Source organism: Fukomys damarensis, unplaced genomic scaffold, assembly GCF_012274545.1.
Source record: "Fukomys damarensis isolate Sample0158 unplaced genomic scaffold, DMR_v1.0_HiC HiC_scaffold_22, whole genome shotgun sequence".
Lineage (NCBI taxonomy): Eukaryota > Metazoa > Chordata > Mammalia > Rodentia > Bathyergidae > Fukomys > Fukomys damarensis.
In genome coordinates this window covers 16,083,870-16,105,025 of record NW_022900934.1, presented here as the reverse complement: position 1 = coordinate 16,105,025, position 21,156 = coordinate 16,083,870, and the positions used below count along the sequence as shown (strand labels likewise).

The window sequence follows — 21,156 nt, the reverse complement described above, 5'->3', positions numbered from 1 at the left end:
GGACCACTGAGCTAAATCCCCGGCCCTTTATTGAAAAATTTAGAAAGAGGTAGGCAGGGCTGGGGATTTAGCTCAGTGGCACTCTGACTGCCTCGCAAGTGCAAGGTCCTGAGTTTGATGAATTCCCAGTACCAAAAAAAAAAATGTTGGGCAGAAGTACATACATTTTTGGAGGAGAGTTAGGTCCAACTATCAGGTGGTCCAGGCTGGTCAAACTCTCTCATCCTCCTGCCTCAGCTTCCTGACTGCTGGGTTACAGGTGTGTACCACACTATACCTGGCTGTGTACCTACTTTGTATATGGTTTTTGTTTTTTTAAGACAGGGTCTTACAATTCACATTGTCCATAAACTCACTGTAGCTCAGACTGCCCTCTAACTTGGCAGCAATCCTCCTGCCTCAGCCTCCCAACTCCTGGGATTATAGGCATGGGTCACCACATCTGGCCTGCCTACATTTTTTAGGTCAGAAAAAGCAAAAGCCTGCCCCCTGAGACCTTTAGCTCTAGAGTTGGCTGGCCAGTGGCCACCTGCTGTCCTCCATGATGTAGACACACTGTCCTTGACCTTTAACTCTCTCCCCCTGCAGTGAGGAGCTGGATGAGCTGCACTACCAGGACACTGACTCAGAGGTGCTGGAGCAGCGGGACAGCAAGTGTAAGGTCAAATGGACCCACGAGGAGGTGAGTGGCATGGAGGCTTCTTGGGACTAGGGAGGAGAGGGCTGATGGCAGCTGCAAGCTGGCCAGGGCACTGAGCTGGTGGTGTCTACCTGGCGTCCTCACAGCCAGGATGAAAAGGACTAGCCAGTGAGAGGAAGAGATAGGCAGGTGCTCTGCTTGTCCTCCTGACCTCTTCTCAGGGCGTCCTGGGACTCAGGTGTGAGGAGGGATGTGTCAGGGTCGGCGCTGGCTGCTGTGTTCCTGAGGAGCCGGTTTGCTCTGCTGTGCATGGATGTTGATTGTGCTTCTCATCCTAGTCTGTTCTCTGTTGCTACAACCTAATACAGAACCTCAGAAATTTGTAAAATTGATTCGCCTCACCATTCTGAAGGCTGAGCTGAACAAGTTTATGGGTGGGGCTGCATCTGGTCAAGGTCTTCTTGCTTGTAGGAACTCTGGATGTTCTTTTTTTTTTTTTTTTGGTACCTGAGGTCAAACTCAGGACCTTGCACTTGTGAGGCAGACAGTGGCACCACTGAGCTAAACCCCCAGCCCAGTCCTGGAAGTTCTGAGGCAGCATAGGATAGCATGCATTGAGAGAGACGTCCAAAAGTGGCTTTTATGTATGACAGACCTGTTCTCAAGATATTAATCCCTGAATCCGTGAATGCTTGAATCCATTTATGGAGGCAGAGCCCTCATGGCCTAGTCACTTCTTCAAGGTTCCATTTGGTCACACTTTTTTGGCAGCACTGGGTATATTAAACCTAGTACCTTTGTGCTGAGCTATGTACCTGGGCTTTTAAAAATTTTGAGACCACGTCGCACTAAGTTGCCCAAGTTGGGCTTAAATTTATAATGTTTCTGCCTCAGCGTCCCAGAGTGCTAGGATTTGTTTTTGGCTTTTGAGACTAGATGTGTAGTACAGTCTGGCCTGGAACTCTCCAGCCTCAGCCTCCAGAATTCTAGAATTACAGTCCTGTGCCACCATGCCTGGCTGTTCACACCTGCTAATACCTCACAGTGGGGATTAAATTTCAGTAAGTTTTCGTGGGAACATTTGAACCCTTGGACTGCTAGGAGGTTCAGACAAACCTGCAACCCCCTCTTCCCTTTTTTTTTCTTTTTTGTTGAGACAGGGTCTTGCTATGTAGTTCAGACTCACTTTGAATTCACTGTGTAGCACAGCCTGCCTTGAATTTGTGGTAATCCTGCCTCAGCCTCCCGGAGTACTGGGACCTCTTCTTTTTTTGTGGGGAGGGGATTAAACTCAGAACCTTGCACTTGTGAGGCAGGCAGTGGCTCCAGCAGGCACCACTGAGCTAAACCCCCACACCTTTTGGAAAAAATAATTGCATCTTGTGATATGCTCTGACTTGGTTCTCTGCTAGCTACAAATTATTTTATTTATTTATTTTCAGAACTGGGATTGAGCCTAAAGAGTATAGAGCTACACCCTTGACTAGTTTTAGAAATTAATTGATTTTTCCTGTGGTACTCTGGGGATTGAACTCAGGTCCTTTGAACTGATCTATAACCCCCAGCCTTTATTTTTTATTTTTATTTATTATTGTTATATATAAATTTTTTTTTTTTTTTTTTTTTTTTTTTAAAACAGTCTCCCAATGGAGTTCAGGCTAGTCTCAAACTCACTATGTATGTAGCCAGACTGGCCTGGAATTTTCAGTGATACTCCTGCCTCAGCCTCCTGAGCGCTGGGATAACTACTACACCTTGTGCATAATAGTTTTTATGAATATATATTTTTTCATTTTGCTTAGGAAGATTCTTAAAGTATGGTCATAGAGTGGGTTATAATTTTATAGATATTCTTCTCCCCTCTTCTCCCTTCTTCCCCCCCACCTCTTCTGAGCTATACGCTGAACCCAGGGCCTCACATGCTACCCACATATTCTAAAAGTGAACCCCCAGTCAGAACTTTTCCTTAATTGGTTGTTTGAGAATCCTACTGGCATTATATTTTTATTCCACCTGTTTCCTTGATGTGTTTAGTTTTAATCCATTGTTTTCTTTGTTTAAAATTTGCTGTTTGAGCTGATATTTGGGAGGCTGAAGCAGGAGGATCACTTAAAACTGAGAATTCGGGGCCAATCTGGGCAATAAAGCAAGATCTCATCTCAAATTTTTTAAAAAACTTACTGTATGATCTGTAAATCACTCCCTAACCATTCAAGATGTGTCTTCAGATGAGTATTAAGCAAACTTTTATTCATGCCACTGTGAATCAGGAGCTATGTTCTGCTCTTGTGAGCTTAGAAGAATAAATAGGCCAGCACTTTTGTACTTTCCCCTGGGCTGGTGAGAAGGCCGGACCCAGGTCCTGGGAACCTGCTGTAGTCAGCGCCACCTTGGCAGGACCCCACGGGGCAGGGCTGGGTCCCTCTGCTCTCCACTGTGTCTCTACTGCTTCTACAATCAGAGAAGTTGGGAAAGTTTCATGGAGAAAATGGCTTTTGAGCTCAGGATGAGGATTTGGAAATTCTCCATTGAGGGAGGTCAACCTGCAGATCCCTGAGTGTGTCAGAGTGAGAAGTGTGGGAATACAGTTTGGCTGGCGGGGAGGGCCCAGGAGAGGAAAAGTAGGTACCATGGAGAGGAAGACAGATAGGAACTAATTCTTAGAGGGAGAGCTCTAATGTCCAGCTAAGAAGTGCTACAAGTTTGCAGCTGGTGGTGTGGAACCATGGGAGGTTCCCTTCCTCCCTCCTTTGCTTCCTCCCTTCCTTTCTTCCTGGGGTGCTACTGATTGAACCCAGGGCCTCTGTATTCAGCTATGTCGCCCGCTCTTTTTAAATTTTGAAAGAAGGTCTTGCTTAGTCACTAGATTGCCTGGGCTGGGCTCAAAGTTGTGATCTTCTTGCCTCAACCTGGCAGAGTGCTGGCTTTATAGGCACGTGCCACCATGCCTCGCTCTGTCTTTTACTGTTTTAAAAATTTGTATTATCCTCTTTGGAAGTGCTGGTCATAGGAGCTTGGTAAAGCTGGGGAGGGAAAATGGAATCTGGCTACAGGCAGGCTCATCTGTGGTGCATGGGATAGAGAAAAGCTTTGGGGCTGCTGAGAGACTAGTGCTGAGGGGGTCGACAGTGCAGCCAAAAAACACTGCATTAAATTTACCAGCTCTTCCATTTTTACATGTATGGTTAATTTGTGTTAAATGTCAGACCACTGTTGTGTCTAGAACTTTTTCACCTTTGAGAATCAACGCTATCTCCGCTAAGCGCTGATTCCCTTATTTCTTCCTCCCAGCCTTGGCAGCCACCTTTGTACTTTGTGTTTCTGTGATGTAACTGCTTCATCTGAGGGAGTCATTTCTCCTTGAGCTTTGTGTCCACGTTACCCACTTTTCTTCTTCAGGACCCTTTCCTCCGCCGAACTGCCCTCCTTACTCACTTTTCTCTGCCTTCAGCCCCTTCTCATTCTGACTCATCCAGAGATGTGAGGTTGACCTCCCTCAGTGCTGAATTTCCAAATCCTCATCTTGAGAGCTCAAAAGCCAGTTTTCTCTGAAACTTTTCCTAGCCTGGCAGGCACAGTGGATATGGTATTTATCCTTCTGTGACCAGCTCACTTCACTTGGCACAGTTTTTAAGGTCACCATCTTTTCCCCCCATTGAGTTTACTGGTACATTTAAAGAGAACGGTACAGTTACATTTATCCTGGGGATCTTGTACCTTTACGTGATATATCTTGGTTCTTATTTTTTCCCCATAATGTCACCATCTCTGATAGACTAACATTCCATTATTTGTGTATACCATATTTTTTGCCTATATACTATACAATATATTAAATTTTTTAAAAAATCAATTTGAGGGCTAGGGAATTAGCTCAGTGGTTCTGCAGCCTGTCTCGAAAGCGCAAGGTCCCGAGTTCAATTCCTGGTACCAAAAAAAAAAAATTAATTTGAAAAATACTCTATGGGGCCGGGGATTTAGCTCAGTAGTTCCACCCCCTGCCTTGCAAACACAGGGACCCGAGTTCGAACGCCGGTACCAAAAAAAGAAACCTAGAAAAATACTTTATGTAAAATCAACCACAACTGTTTAAATAAAATGCATTTCAGCGAATCTCCACAGATGTTCTTATACAGTCACAAAACTACTAGGATCACATTTATAGAATGTTCCCATCGCTCCAAGTGTTCCTCCCTAACTGCTGCCCTCAGACAACTACTCACACCTTTTTGTTCCATTTGGTTAATTTATGCTTTTTAGAATGTCATATCCATGAAATAAAAATATGTGCTCTTTTTCTTTTTGTTTTTTTTGAGGCAGGGTCTTGCTGAGTGTAGTATGTAGCTCTAGGCTGGCCTTGAATTTACTGTGCATCGCAATCCTCTTGTGCCAGCCTCTCAAGTGCTGGGATTATAGGCGTATCCCACCCAGCCACCCAACTTCGGTGCATACCCTCTTATGTCTGACTTCTGACCTCTTTCACTAATAATGACATTGAGATTCATACTGTGTGAATCAGTGGTTCATTTTCAGGAGACTATTTTGATAGACTGTGTTTTCTTCTGACTCTCTTCCCACACTTAGCAGCTGAAAGGTACTTTTTAGAAACACATTGGACCTTGACCATCCACTGCCCAAATGCAACAGTGGCTTGATTGTAGAGTCCTGAATCGGTCCTATCTGTGATCTAATCCCTCTGTCTCCAGAATTATCCTCCCTTTTCTCTCCCTTTCTACATTCTGTCTATACTGCATTTCTTTTGAATGTATCCCTTGGTCTCCTTGAAAAAGCAGACACCATATTCCAAGGCATGGAGTGGCTTTTCTTCCGTTTATACGAGTATTTGATGAGCAGCTGCCTCTTTCCCTAGTGTAAGCTGGGCAGATTTGTTGCTGCTTGCTCCAGTGACTACCACCTGGCCTGTAGTAGGTACTCACTCCAGTGGGTGAATAAGACTCCATTGTGGATGCCTACGAGGCTTCCTGCACATGTGAGCCAAGTCCTCTGTCTTTCTCGCATTGCCAGGACGAGCAGCTAAGGGCCTTGGTGAAGCAGTTTGGACAGCAAGACTGGAAATTCCTGGCCAGCCATTTCCCTGTGAGTATGGCTTCTCCCCCAGGGGCAAGGGTCTGGGTGATCAGTCTGTGCCAGGGACAGACTTTCTAGCAAGGAGAAGAAAAGGGTGTTCCTTACCAGCTCCCCTAGAACAAAATGACACATGTAGGACCTTTCTTCCCAAATTGGAATTGGAGGCCCTCTGTCAGCAGCATCTTCACACAGCATGCCTGGTGGTCTCAGGCCAGAGACACTTGCAGTGTGTGATCAGTGACAGATTTGCATTTCTTCCTGTGAGTCAGGAGCAAACAGGTGCTCAGTTTCTTGACAGAGTGAAACTGAGGGGAAAATGATACTTGGAGCAGGCTTCATGGTGCGGCCCCTGCAGATCTGGCCACCACATCTGAGCATTTAGTCTCCTGAGGATGGGTTGTCCCCACTGGCACCCCCAACCCCTAGGACTGCAGGAGTCTGGGCGGGAGGAGTGTTGAGGAACTTCTGTCTGGTTCCCTGAGTCACCATGTCTGCTTTCTTTTCCTCATCTCTCTCTCTCTCTCTCTTCCATGTAATCTGAATTCTTCAAGGAAAAAAAATGCTCTTCCAGAAGAAAACGGGTTCCCTGACATGTTTCATGAGGCTTTTATAGAATTGGAGATGGTGGCTAAGTGGGTGGTACAGGTGACTTTCCAGTGCGGCCTGAGTTTGTCCTTTGTAGAAATAAATGCAACCATATTCTGGTATCTGGTGCTGTGGGTTCTCGGGAGAGGCCACACTCACATGAGGTATGCTTGGCCCCAGGCCCCAGGCCCCTGAGCTCAGTACTCAGTGCTCAACCAGAGCCCAGTCTTGTGGTCCCAGAAAGTTTTAGATTCCTGTTCTTCCTGTTTTATTCCCAGAACCGCACAGACCAGCAGTGTCAGTATCGGTGGCTGAGGGTTTTGAATCCAGACCTTGTCAAGGGTCCATGGACCAAAGAGGAAGACCAGAAGGTAACTGCACATGAGGGCTGCTGTGCACATAGGGGCCTCTGCCGCCATGGAGTCAGGCATGGAGACCTTGCTGGTGGGGGCGTCTGGCTGACTGCTGAGTGTGACAGCCTGACATTCCCACACTACTCCTTCATCTATCCCTGAATTGATTTGCGGGTGTCCCCACTTCTCATCTACATGCTGAGGGCTGTTCGCTTTCCCATCCATAGAGGGAAATATGAACAGTGCCTACCGCCTAGAGCACTTAATGGGCTAGCTCAGCTACTCTGATCCTTTATTAAGATAATGATTACAGCTCTGTAATCACAGATCTCAGAAATCATAGAGGCCTTATTTCTTTTGATCTCCATAGTCTTGTTGGGCAGAAGAGGAATTAAAGGCATTCTATTTTATTTTGTTTATTAAGACAGGGTCTTGTTTTGTAGTTCAGGCTGGCCTTGAGCTCACTATGTAGCCCAGTCTGGCCTGGAACTTGCAGTGATCCTCCTGCCTCAGCCTCTTAATATGAGATTATAGGCCTGCATCACCATGCCTGGACTTAGTCCTTTTTTATAGATGGGGTAATCAAGGTTCAGAGCGGCTGAAGATATATAGCAGGCTAGGAAGCACCATGATCACCCTGGTCCACTTTTGGGGGTCCCCTCATCTCACTTCTCCCTGATGTCAGCTCAGAAGATGCCATTCTACCATGGCAACTACAGCTTCTCAGGGAAGAGAGGAGGCAATGGAACCAGATAATTTTAAAACTGGTTTTAGCATCTTTTTTTGTTGATCAAGCTGATACGTGGTTACTGTAAAAATTTAAGCCATATAGAAATAAGAGTATTTCCTCACCAAAATCCTTTGCACAGAAGTACCACCTTCCCAGTTTTCTGTGACCAGTGTGCATGAAAACGTGTGTGTCCAGAGTCCAGAGGGATCTGGCCTGGCTCGGGTGGCTGGGTCTGTTCATGTTCTGAGCAAGGGGGCTGAGAGGACAGTTGTGAGACTGAAAGCTATCCATGACTTGGGACCATACCCTGATTGATTTACACAGAAGTGCTGGAGGGACTCCTGGCACTGTTGTGGCTCAAGCTAGGAGGTCTGTCCCCTACCCTTAGTTCCTGTGGCCCTGCTGAGGGGAGTGAGCTGGTGCTACTTGGTTGAATGCTGCCTCCTTTTCCTTTGTTTGCTCTCTAGTTAATTTTATTTTATTTGTTGATACTGGGGATCAAACTCAGAACCTTATTCTCCTCCGTTTGCTCTCCAGTCTAGAGAGTCTCCAGTCTAGAGAGGCTCTTGGCCTTGGTTTATTCCAGGCAGCAAATGACAAGGACATGGTAAGGTCCCCAAGCAGTCACAGGCTGCACATTCATTCTCTAAGCAGCGCCCCATGACCATCCTGGGTGCCTGAAGAGGGGGAACCATGACACCTCTCAGGGCCACAGTGAGGCTCCTGTGGGGGTAGGGGAGCTGTCCGGCTGGTTCACAGAGGCTCTTCTTCGAGGTCATTGAGCTGGTCAAGAAGTACGGTACGAAGCAGTGGACACTAATTGCCAAGCACCTGAAGGGCCGGCTGGGGAAGCAGTGCCGAGAGCGCTGGCACAACCACCTCAATCCTGAGGTGAAGAAGTCGTGCTGGACTGAGGAGGAGGACCGGATCATTTGCGAGGCCCACAAAGTGCTGGGCAACCGTTGGGCCGAGATTGCCAAGTTGCTGCCTGGGAGGTGAGCTCCCTACTGGGGATTTGGGGACTGGGGGAGGTGAGGCCCGTGCTTGTGATGGTTGAGTGTCCTGGGAGTCCTGTCCACGACCTCAGATGCTTGCACAGTCAGGGGGAAAGGTGGCTTCCCAAGAAAGTACTGACCTTGAAAGGACAAACAGTACTAAGGGAGGGAGGTCTGAGCCAGAAGCCAAGTTGTAATTAAACTACTAAAAAGGGAAACAATGAAAAGTTTTCTGTCTCTACTTTCTACTAAAACAGACTCATGTTTTTTTACTTCTGGTGTTTACATCCCTATTTGTGAATGGCAGTGGTGTGTTTTGGTCCTGGGGATGAACCGAGGACCTTCACACTGAGCTACATTCCTGCACCTCCTTTCTTTTGAGACAGGTTTGTTATTTGTTATTGAGCTACCTAGGCTGGACTCAAACTTGGAAGCCTCCCAGAATGCTGGGATTGTAGACCTACACCACTGTGATTAGTATGCAGCGTTTTACCTTAGTTTAGAGCTACAGGAAAAGATTTAGCTTTCCGTATACTTCATACACACACACACACACACACACACACACACACACACAGCCTTAATTTTAGTTAAAACAACAGTGCTTATGGTATCATTACCTTGTAGGTATAACTCAGTTGCTAGAACTACTTCCTGGCATTATATTTTCCTCTTGCCTGACATTTGTTTTTGTTGCTCTGTTTAGTTTTGTTCTGGTACCAGGGATCAAACTCTCCCTTGTGCTTGCAAGGCAGGCAGCGGAACCACTGAGCTAAATTCCTGGCCCCCCTGACATTTGTTTTTGAGTTGATCATTGCCTTTTTCGTTTACACAGGCTTTGGTGGAGGGTTTTTTTTGTTTTTGTTTTTGCTTTATTTTTGAACTGGGGATTGAGCTCACGAGACCTTGTGCTTGAGAATCAGGCACAGCACTGGTAAACTAAATCCCGGCCCTATAGCTTTTACATTTTTGTCCGTGATCCATCATATTCTCAGGGTACCCATCATTGCTATTCTTCAAATGCCTAGACTGAAATAGACAATATATTTGACTCTTTCCTTCAAAGAACTAATGCTAGACATCTTTGTTCTTTTCCATTTACCAGTCACTTTTAAAGAAGACGGTTGCCCTGTTACCTTGGAGCATTCGTTCTCTTGCATCTTTCCTGTGTTGAATCCCTCTTTCTTGGTTTACATACTTGTTTTGATTGAGTACGTCCTTTATTATTCTGAGATCAGTCAAAGGGATGTAAATTTTTGGTTATGACATGTCTGATGATATTTATATGGATAGATCTTTTCTTTCTTCCTTTTCCTTTCTCTTTTTCTTCTTCCTCCTTATTCCTTCTCCTTTTCTGTGGTACTGGAGATTGAACCAGGGTCCTGTACACACTAGCCAAGCATTCCACTACTGAGCTTCATCCCAGACCATTTATGTATGTAAGTATGATTTTTTGAGACAAGGTCTCACCATGTAGTTTAGGGTGGCCTTGAGCTGACTGTGGCCCCGGTTGGCTTCGAACTTGGGACAATTCTGCCTCAGCCTCTCAGTCAGCCTCTTGAGTGCTGGAATTAAAGGCAAGCACCACCATGCCCAGCTTTTTTAAATTCTGTTTTGAAACAGTGTCTTGCCATGTTGCCTTGACCTTCAATCCTGTTTTGGACTCCCAAATGGCTGGGATTACAGGTAGATACCACTGTGCCCAGACCAATCCTTCTTTGGAAAGTATTTTGACTAACAGTTTTTATTTTCTCTGTTCTCATTTCTGCTTCTTCCTTTGTCTTGCACCTTATTCTTACATTTGTAACAGCTTATTTCACTATTGATGAGATATTTTGAAAATATCTCCCATTCCTATATTGTCTGTTAACTGTTGGTTTGCTTGCTTTGCTAGTTACATCCAAACAACCTACCCCAGTTCTGGGGATTGAACTTAGGACCTTGTGCTTACAAGGCTAACTCCAGCTGTGCTAGTTACATTTTCTATTGCACTCTTCCTTTAAAGCTGGTTAGCCATTCACATGCAGGTGACTGGGTATTCACTGGCTTTTTGGTAGAACATTCCAAGATCTGATCAGTTTTCTTTGGAGTTCCTTTCCCCAGAGATGAATGTTCCTTCGGACTGTTTCCTGGGGGCGGGTATCTGCTCTGGGTGGGAATGCTGGTACAAGCCAGAAGTGGTCTGGCATCCCCATCCAGTGTACAGAATAGTCACTGAGTCCAGTTTTAGCCCTGTGCACCAGCCCTGCCCTCTGCTGTGGCCAGGGTTGCTAGTCAGTTCTTCTAGAGAACAAACCTCCCTAAACCTGCCTTTGAGGTCAGGACCAGGAATTTAACTTTGAAATAATTACTCTGTTTTCAGCCTGTACTTCCTCCCTGCTCCTTACTGGCCCTGGTTCCTCCAACCCTTTGTGGTTCTGTGAGGTCCTAGCATGACTTGGTGTTCTGTTCTTGCCAGAGTCTCTCCCTGGCTCAGTTTGGTTTCAACTCCTAGTCTCCTGGGGGAGACCATGCTCCCCTAACTGCTTTCCATCTTCTCTAGACCCGTAAAAATCTCTGTTTGCTGCTCCTTTTTACCCTGTTAAGTCCTTTCTTTGTCTTGGGAGGGAAAAGAGAGGGAATACAAGGTGATGGTTTTCCTGAAGACTGGAATTTTGCATTTTCATAACTCAGAGCCTGAGTCTGTCATCTTTTAGGGCCTGCCTGACACTTACATCTCTTTCCCTGTGTGCCCTCATTGGCTTGCAGATGGCACCAGCCTGTCCTTGGTCATTTGGTGGTCTTTAGCTGCTCTGCCTCTGTTTGGACCTCAGATGTTGTGAACTCTTCCTGACAGCTCCCTCCACCCCTCTGTCCGCGTGGAAAGCTCTGCTGTCTTGGGCCTGTTGTGCAGCTCACAGGCTCTAGTGTCAGTGCTCAGCAGGGTGTTACTTCAGAGAAGTCTTCTCTGTTCTTCCAGACTGGTTGGTCCCTTGACCTTTGCACAGTGCCTATACCCCTCTTGTGAATGATGTGTACCTCAATCACAAGCAGATGTAATACCCGGCTCCCTGACTAGATGAGACTAAATGGCAGCTCCTTGTCTCGTTTATCAGAAGATCCCCAGTGCCTAGAATAATGCCTGACAGTGGGCACTACCTAAATAGCTGTGAGACCAAGCATGTGTCTCCTTATAGGTTGGAGTACCCTGGACTCTGATCTTGAGGGCTGGAGTGGGTGTCGGGAGCCAGAAACCCGAGATGTAGAAATTCAGGTGCAAGGGATTTATTGAGGAGAGGCTCTCATGAGGGAAGAAGTACAGAATAGAGAAGGGGCCCACAGGGGTGGGATACAAGGCCAAGAGTGTGTGTGTAGGGGGTTTGGGTGCATCCTAGGCATCCTTGTTTGTCTTCTAAGGACCCTTCTCCAGAGAAAGCTCTGAGTAGAAGCTGATGACGGCAACCCTCAGGGCAGCCGGTCTGGGAGCACTGTAGGCAGGGAGGCTGTGGGTGAAGTACCAGCAGTTACCCCCGCCCCACACTCCTGCCCAGCCAGCACCATGTGCTGAAGGCCTGGCATGTAAGTTACCAGAGATGCAGCACTTAACGGCTCTTGCTTAGTCAGGCTATTGTTCTGGCTCCATTTCAAGGAAAAAGCATTCTGGTCCTCAGAGGAGGAACTGCCCAGTGTGGCACTTCTGTACTGCTGTAGTCCTCCGTGCAGCTACATGGCTGGACTGTCCTATGCTTCATACTCTCACCCTGCCCTTCCGTGTGCCTGTGTGCCAGTACTGCCCTACTCTGCTCCTCCACCACTGTGTGACTCTGCCTGTTGCATTGCTCTGGATGTGTTTCCCAGCGGGGACTGAGGGAGTGTGATTTTCTAGATCTGATTTTCTAGATAATGAGCCTCCAAGGTGTATTCTCTGCCCTCTGGCTATTAGAGTTTGGAAGGTGAACAGGGCTGGTATTTCAGGTCCTTGTGAGACCCAGGCCAGGGTTTTTTGCAGATGCAAAGTGGGCAGGGAAGGGAATGAGAGTTCCAGCAACATTTTTGTTTTTGTAATTTGTCCTAGACTGAAGAATACATTTGCTTATTTCACAGAGAGTTGTGGAAATTCTCAGTAAATCACTGGGGGCTAGAAAGGGTGAGGCTTCATCTTCGAGATGAAAGATACCTTAGGGTTCACCCAGTTGGACCTTCTCATGCAGACATGGGACCCCAGGGTGCATGCACTAAGAGCTGAGCTTCAGAGATTCTGGTTTTCTGCTGTAGGACAGACAATGCTGTGAAGAACCATTGGAACTCCACCATCAAAAGGAAGGTGGACACGGGAGGTTTCCTGAGCGAGTCCAAAGACTGCAAGCCCCCTGTGTACTTGCTACTGGAGCTGGAGGACCAGGACGGCCACCAGGGTGCTCAGCCCACAGATGACCAGGTGAGGTGTCCCCAGCAGCTCAGCCTCTGACTTCCACTCTGGGTTGCTCCGTTTGTCTCATTGACTGTTTATCTGACCCATCTCATTGAACATCCTGTCTACAGTTGCTTGCTAATATCTGTTAGAGGGTCCAAATGCGGCTGTGTTTGGAGGGCTTTCCCTGCAACACACTTCGGGACATAACTCTCTTCGGAGGAAGAAGGGTGGCAAAGCACTCTGATAATAGGCAGTGTTGAGACCCAGGCAGGGGAGGGACCCTTTCTCACCTGTTGCTTTTTCTAGTCCTAAAACTGAAAGCATCTTTGCCATTAAAAAGAAGGACCCAGCCAGGGAGTTAGCTCAGTGGTTCTGGCGCCTGCCTTGCAAGCACAAGGTCCTGAGTTCGATCCCCGGAGCCTGCCTAAATAAATAAATAAATGAATGAATGAATAAATGAATAAATAAATAAATGAATGAATGGTACCAAGTGCTGGAAAGTAACTCAGTGGTAGAGCACTTGCCTGGCATATTCAGACCTTGGATTTGATTCCTTTCAATTTATGTATTTAGTGTACAGTTTGGAGACATGACAAAACTATACACTTCTGTTTGTAACTGTCACCAGAATAACAGTACCAGCACCCTAGAATTCTTGTGTTCCTTTTTGTCCTCTCTAATCTGTTTTCTATGATTGTGTCTTTTCATATAGCGTTATATTTATAATTTTAAAAAGAAACAAATATATGTACATTTAATATCCCCTATCCAATACCCCAGAACAAACTTTATAGTTTTAATTGTATCTTAAATGATTTTTTAGTTGTTGTTGGTTTGCTTTGGTTTCTTTTTCTTTTGAAACAGGATCTTGCTTTGTAGTTCAGGCTGGCCTGGAACTTGCAGTGTCTTCCTGTCTCAGCCTCCTGAGTGTTGGGATTGATTGTTATCATGAGCCATTTAATCATTTTTTTAAATGTTTCTTCTTACTGGCTACAGATATCTTGTTCATTGTGTCAGTTCTCTTATAGTACCCTACTAAAAAAAAAGGTTATGCATTTGCTTGTATTTCTTTTCTTTTTTTGTACCAGAGAGCGAACTCAGGTCCCACTGAGCTAAATTCCCGGCCCCTGCTTGTTCTTGTTTTTCTAGCTTCAGTGAATTTCTGGATTCCCTGGTATAAATGCACCTCTGGGTAACAAAATGAAACAGTACAGGAGGGGTTAGGTGAAGTCAAATGACTCATTCCACTAGTCCCAGCTCCTTTCAAATCTCACCAAAGGAGTCCACTTCTGACAATCTCTTGTGTGTCTAAGTAGCACCCTTTCAATGTGGTGTTTCTGGTAGAAGAAAAAAAAGTCCTTTCCACAGAGAGAGCAGAGGGCATCAGCAAGCATGAAGTCTTGCATCATGGGTGGAGTGGACAGATCGTCCTTGGCCTCTTAAGCACCCTCATTTGCTGGAAGTCAGTTCACTGGCACGGCTGTCATTGCAGACACTTGGTTGTGCTTGTGGAGTAGGGCCTTGCCGAGCTGGACTGAGCCACGAGCCAGGGCCGCGAGCACAGTTCAGTTCCTGGTTTGATCCCAGCCTTTCCCATTCCTCACCTGCATCATTTCAGTGATTCTCTTGTGCTCTTTAACTAGTTCCTTACTAATAAATGTGTTTTTTCTGATTTTGTTATTAGAAAAACAAGTTTAATTTTCCATCCCTGTGGCTTTATCACTGTTCTTTAGCTCAGTTATTTCTTGACAGATTCCTCGAGATGGATAGATACATGAAGAAAAGTACATTTTGGTAGATTGCCTGCCGTGTAAATTTTGACTGTTAATATGTATGTGGGACCACACCCAAGGTTTCCCTATTCACTGGTCAGTGTTTGATGTTATAAAATTGTTTCCTATGCTTCAAAAGTAGCCCATGGCTGGGTGCGGAGGGGAGGCTGAGGCAAGAGGATCCCGAGTTGAAGGCCAGCCTGGGCCACTTAGCCATCTCAAACAAAAGTAGTACGTGGTCATTGTACAAAACAACAAATTTTAGGGGCCGGGGATTTGTTCAGTGGTTCTGCCAACTGCCTCACAAGTGCAAGGGCCCAAGTTTGATCCCTGGTACCAAAAAAACAAACAAAAATTGTAGAATATATTTCCCAACACTTAGTAAGGTTAATAGTTTAAAACAAGACTGTTAATATCCCACAACTTTATTTTCTATATATAATAGATCTTTTTCACATACACACCCTTTCTTAAAAGTATCATAATCACACTTCTCCCATTAGTGGGCAGTTGTTAGCATTTTCCCTGTGCTTCAACGAAAATCATTGTTCGTATTCTTCCTGTATGTGCTAAGCTGTGTGTGGTTAATTTTAGAGATGTGAAAAGTCAAGTAGTGGATTGACTCCAGGTCATGGAAGTTTTCAGAGCCTTGCTGAGGCGCTTTTGGAGGGGCAGTGTCCTTTTACTAACTGACACACGAGGCTGCTTGTCTCCCATACTGTCAGTGCTGCCTGTGGTTGTGCAACAAATGCTATTGTAATTTTAACTGTTTTTACTTTTGAGTTGTCATTTTTTTCTCTGCTTTAAGACATTGGTGGAAAATTATATATACTTATGTGTATGATGTGTGTACAGTGTATAAATGTTTTTGTACATATACGCATAATCAAATATTTTGATTCTTTTGAGTATTGAGTATATTTTTCCTTGAAGTGTTTGTTGTTATTGTTGTTGTTGTTGTTGTTGTTTGTTTTTATTTTGCAGTACTGGGAATTGAACTCAGGTCCTTGTGCTTGCAAGGCAGATGCTAGAACCACTGAGCTAAATCCCTGGCCCTATTTATTTTTAATGACTTTGTTTTGTTTGGGTTTGGGTTTTTTTGTTTGTTTGTGCTTGGTTTTTGAGACAGGGTCTCTCTCAGTAGTTTAGGCTGGCCTTGACTTTTATTGTGCAGCCCAGCTGGCCTTGAGCTCTCTGATTCTCCAGCCTCAGCTTCCTTAATGCTGGGGTTGCAGATAATTGCCACCACCCTGGCTTTGGGGGTGTGCCACGACCACTCCAGTGGAGTCTGCGTGACAATGCCGGTCACCTGGCAGAAACCAGACCCGAGGTATCGTCCCCACGGGGTTAAGCCTCCTGGAAGTCCTTGGCACACACCGCATGCGAAGTCAGCCGTGAAGAGAATAGCTGGCCTCTCTGCCTGCAGTTTGGGGACATTGGGTTCATCTATAATTCTGTTCTATTTTGTCTTTATTACTATTTGTTCATTATCTGTAGAATTGTATTCTGGGCCCAGGAAAGGTTAGGAACAATTAGATGTTCCTAGAGATGGGGAGGTATTGAGGCACAAGAGGATGGGTGGCCAAAGTGCTGACCCTGAGCCCCGGACTGTGGAGTCCTGAAGGTGAACCTGAAGGTGACATGCTAAAGCCAGTCCTTTGTCTTACAAACTTCCCCTACTGACTGCTTATAGGTGTGGTCTTACTTTGACTTAATGGTCTTAGCTTTTGTGATGGTATATAGGTGTGGTCTTACCTTGACCTTGTGGTCTTAGTTTTTACAGTACTATTGTCTATCTTTCTCATGCCTGCCTGTGACTGGAATCACTCTTGAGGTGTGCCCTTGAAACTAGTATATAAACACCTGGAGTTAGAAATAAAATTGCAGCAGCATTTGCAAACTTCACCTCGGTGCAGAGAACCTGTATCTCCTCGTGAAATCCCGTGTTTGCTGCCCTACGGTCGGTAGCAGGGGTGGGTACTGGGAATGGTACCTGGGGCTTTCTTACTGAGCTATATATCCAATTTTTTTTTTTTTTTTAATTTTGAGTCTTGCAAATCTCTACATTACCCAGTTGATGAGTTTAAACTTGGGATCCCCCTGCCTCAGCCTGCCAGATGACTGGGTTTTCCTTGGCTCTTCCTGTGCCTTTTTTGGTACTGGGAATTGAACCCAGTCCTTCACGCTGAGCTATGCCCTGGCTCACTCGCTCATTCATTCATTCATTCATTCATTCATTTTTGAGACAAGAGCTTGCTCTGTAGTTTAGGCTGGGCTTGATTTCACTGTGTCGTCTAGGTCTGGCCTTGAGCTGAGCTCGTGGCAGTCCTCCTGCCTCAGCCTCCCTCGTGCTGGGATTACAGGCTCTTATTTTTATTTTGAGTCAAGGTTGCTCAGTCTGCACTCAAACTTGTCATCCTCTTATTTCAGCCTCACAGAGTGCTAGGATGACAGATATGTACAACCTTTCATGGGTGCCTTAATTTTTTTTCTGTCTTTTGTCTTCTTGATGTGTAAATCTATATTTATATTATTTATCAAGCATATCATCCCCAGCTGGGGATTTAGCTCAGTGGTTCTGCTGCCTGCCTTGCAAGTGCAAGAACCTGAGTTCAATCCCCGGTACCCCGCCCCATCATCCCTTTGTTACAATAACTATTTTTTGTTTGTGGCGTTGTCTTTATTTTATATAGGTATAAAAGTTCAGTTTCCATGTAGTAGAATTCACCCTCCTTAGCTGAGAGTCTACTGATTTGATAGTGCATGTAGTCACTTAACCACTATTACAATTAATACAACACATTTTCAAGGTACAAGATCCCAATGATGAATGTAACTGTACTGTATACCTAAAATGTACCAATAAACTCCTTGAATGCCTTGATATGGATTTCCTGAGAATAAGGATGTTTATTCATTTACATAACTGCTGTGACTGTATCCAATTATGGACTTTAACGTTAATTTTGGACATTTATCTCATTCACAGTCCCTGTTTCATTTTTTTCCCCTGTGACCAGCCCAGCCCAGGATCAGACACTGCATTTTAGTGTCCTGTTTCTTGTCTCATAATACTGATATTTTTTGAAGCGTACAGTATGGCTATTTCATAAACTGTCTGAATCTTGATTCATCTGAGTTTCCTCATTTTTAGATTGAGATTATACATTATTAGCCAGGAACCACCTCAGTCTAAATAGCATAACAAAATGTACAAATGGTGTGCTCTTGTGTCTTAACAGGGAGGTCTTGTGACTGGCTGGCCCCCGGGACCCCTTGCCATGAAGGAAGAGGAGGGTAGTGAGGAGGAAGCTTCCGTAGCCACTACTTCCAAGGAACAGGAACCTGTCCCCGCAGAGTTGGATGCAGTGTGCACACCAGAGCCCTTGGAATTCCCCAAGCAGGAAGACCAGGAGGGCTCCTCGCCGGAAATCAGCCTGCCCTACAAGTGGGTGGTGGAGGCGGCAAACCTCCTTATCCCTGCGGTGGGCACCAGTTTCTCTGAAGCCCTGGACTTGATCGAGTCGGTATGTTGGTCACCTCATAGTACCATGGGGCATTCCCAGCAGGGAGAGTGGAGTGTTTGTGACACCTCTTGTGGTTCTTCTATTCCCTGGAGAGGGGCCCAGGAAGTGCTGGGGATGGTGCTAGATTCTGGAGTGGCGAGTGGGTTCTGGCTACTCAGGATGAGAAGCTGGAGGCCATGGCTGCCATGACTGTTCTGGCTATGAATTGAGCCGTTTGTTGAGAGCTCCTAGTTGGCATCACAGCGTGGCAGCTGGCTCCTGTCTCTTTAGCTAGGAGTCAAGCTCTACCTCCTCACTCAGCCCAGGCAGCTCCATGATTACCTTCTGCTACTGACAGGAGTTACAGTCTTTGCAGAAACCTGCTGTCCTCCCCTGCAGCATCCCTCTAGGTAGTCCTTGTGGTCTGTTTCTGGGTTAGTAGATTTCATCAATCCAGGGCCTCCCAGAGATCAGGGTGTGGACCTGAAGTCAGCCCTGCCCGGAGCAGGTTTCCACCCATAGGAAAGTTGCCTGAGGCCATGACAGGTTCCAAGATCCAGAAATTGCTGCTAGGGTCTGGATCTCTGATTGCTTTACTCCAGGAGCAAAGTTGAACCCGCTGTTGCCAGAAGCCTTTGGGTTTACACTGTAATTTTCACAGTAGAGGTGGGAAGACCTGGGGTGACTCTAGGTGTGTGGGAAGTCAAGGGGATTGGAAACTTTCTAACCTCTGTCTCTGGGCAGGACCCAGATGCGTGGTGTGACCTGAGTAAGTTTGACCTTCCCGAGGAGCCTTCTGCAGAGGGCAGCATCTCCAGCAGCCCAGTGCAGCCCCATGCATCGCAGCAGCAGCAGCAGCAGGCACTGCCAGCCCGCCAGCCCACTGCGTCGGGTCCTAGTGTGACCGAGTACCGTCTGGACGGCCATACCATCTCGGACCTGAGCCGCAGCAGCCGGGGCGAGCTCATCCCCATCTCACCCAGCACTGAGGTCGGGGGCTCCGGCACTGGCACACCGCCCTCCGTGCTCAAGCGGCAGAAGAAGCGGCGTGTGGCCCTGTCCCCTGTCACAGAGAACAGTGCCAACCTGTCCTTTCTGGACTCTTGCAACAGCCTCACCCCCAAGAGCACACCTGTCAAAACCCTGCCCTTCTCACCCTCCCAGGTGTGTGGGCCCCTCTGGTTACTCCTCCAGTTGATTCCCAGACCCCTGTTCAGCCAGGTCCCGATGCACATGATTGAGCGGGATTATTTGAGCACCTTCTGTGTGCCTGGACGTGCTCAGTGTTGACCAGGGATGAGCACGAAAAGACCTGGTCCTGCTCTTGGGGAGCTTAACGCTTACCTGACAGGTGGTCATGGATGTGAAGGGGAGGCTCCCAGCTGGGGTCCAGGAGGAGGAGGAGGCGGAGTGGCTTGCACTGAGCAGCAGGCGATCGAGGGGCAGAGACGGCAGGAAGAGTGCTGAGTCGCACTTGGAAGAACCCAGGCCTGACCCCCTGCTCACAGCAGATTGGCCAGCCCTGGCAGAGCAAAGCTGCAGGTGACCTGGCCCTGTGGGCCTTTAAAGAGGTCCATGGTGGGGATGGGCTCGTGGTCCAACTGACAGACGAGTGGGAAGTAGGCTGTGGCAACACCTGCTAGGTCAGTTGCTGGGTTCTGGGTCTGCTCCAGGAGCTGTTTGCAGTGTACACAGGGTTATGGGCAGATCCAGGAAGGGGTGCCAGGTCTGGAAAGGGGCCAGGGAGATGCTCAGGCCCCCATCTGCTTTGTCCGTTGCTTTGAGTGAAGGCATGGAGATAGGGAAAAGTACAGAGGGGAGACATGACGTGGGGCTGGTGGTGAAGGTGGGGTGAGGCCTTGGGAATAACCTGCCCTGCAGTGTGAGAAGACAGGCACCTGGGCAGGGAACTCTGGGTAGAGGCTTGGGGTCTGACCCTCCTGGGAGGTGCATTGCCCAAAGGTCCTCTGCTGTGGAGGGATCAAGACTCAGCCTATGGGGGTTAGTGCTTCTGAGAGAAGCCCGGATGTGTTTCCGGGGCTGTGACAGTGTACCACTGGATGGCTTAGACAAGTGAAGTACATTTTCTCACAACTCTGGAGATTAGAAGCCCATGATGAAGGTTTTGGCAGCACTGGGTTTTTCTGAGGCCTCTTTCCTTGGCTTGTAGCTGGCCTTCTCCTATCCTGTCTTCACATGGTCCTTTTTTTACACTGGCTAATCTTTATTTTATAATCTGAGGTGGACACCAGTCATTGGCTTAGAGCCTACCCTAATGACTTCATTTTAAGTTAATTATTTTATTTTATTTATTTAATTTTTTTGTTTTTATTTCATTTATTCATTCATTTGTTTATTTTTTGAGACTGGGTCTCACTAGGTAGTTGAGACTGACCTGGAATTCACTGTGTAACCCAGGCTGGTCTGGAGCTCACAGCGATCCTCCTGCCTCAGCCTCCTGAGTGCTGGGATTACAGGCGTGCACCACCATGCCCTGCTAATTATTTTAATTTAATCCCTGTTTCCAAATACAGTCCCTTTCTGAGGTGCTGGGGTTTAGGACTTCCACATAGGAATTTGAGAGGATCACACCTTCCAGGTGAAGCTGGGAAGGATGGCAGTGGAGCTGCACAGTAAGCCTGGAATGCTCCAGAGACTGCTCCCTGGAGTAGGGACCTGAGGCTGCAGGACCTCTTTGAGCTGGTAGCAGTGGGTTGGTGGTGGTATTACTGCCTCTGTCTGGATTTGACTGTCCCTTGTAGCGCCCAGTACAAGAATGTAAACCTCTCCCATTTTTCTGCAAAAGGGAAGGGCAGTAGTGTCCATGTCTCAGAATTTGTGGGGCTGGATGGAATCACCTGTGTCTGGTGCTGAGCGTGGTGCAGGCAGGTGTTCGCCAAGTGTCCTGTCACCCTCCAAGCCTTAGGTGCTGGTTTTACATCTCTGGGAAAGGAGCCCTCTCACGGTCAGCTTTCTGTCTTCACCACTGTGTGGCAACAGTGAGGGTTCAGGCCATGACAAGGCCAGGGGTTACACAGACTTACTTGCTGGACTCTCCTGTCTGTTCTGGTCTTTGATGGTACCTGGCAGGTCA

The 21,156-nt window shown here is 46.8% G+C and overlaps 2 protein-coding genes across 3 annotated transcripts in view; both read left to right on the top strand.

Moving 5' to 3' along the window:
* Positions 1 to 662, top strand: part of Ift52 (intraflagellar transport 52) — a 56,113-nt gene extending 55,451 nt beyond the window's left edge. Inside the window, exon 15 of the transcript XR_781693.3 lies at positions 589 to 662. The gene's annotated coding sequence lies outside the window, so the exon portion shown is untranslated. The remainder of the gene's footprint in view (positions 1 to 588) is intronic.
* The window catches only part of Mybl2 (MYB proto-oncogene like 2), a 34,461-nt gene that overhangs the window by 6,721 nt on the left and 6,584 nt on the right, over positions 1 to 21,156 (top strand). The window contains exons 2-8 of one of the 2 annotated variants that reach the window (XM_010631437.3): positions 589 to 682; positions 5,666 to 5,737; positions 6,592 to 6,684; positions 8,171 to 8,391; positions 12,646 to 12,808; positions 17,799 to 18,083; positions 18,807 to 19,226. In XM_010631437.3, coding sequence (XP_010629739.1) covers positions 589 to 682; positions 5,666 to 5,737; positions 6,592 to 6,684; positions 8,171 to 8,391; positions 12,646 to 12,808; positions 17,799 to 18,083; positions 18,807 to 19,226 — 1,348 coding nt within the window. Of the gene's footprint in view, positions 1 to 588; positions 683 to 5,665; positions 5,738 to 6,591; positions 6,685 to 7,933; positions 8,004 to 8,170; positions 8,392 to 12,645; positions 12,809 to 17,798; positions 18,084 to 18,806; positions 19,227 to 21,156 lie in introns of those variants that run through there. The other variant, XM_010631439.3, reaches the window with a different exon arrangement.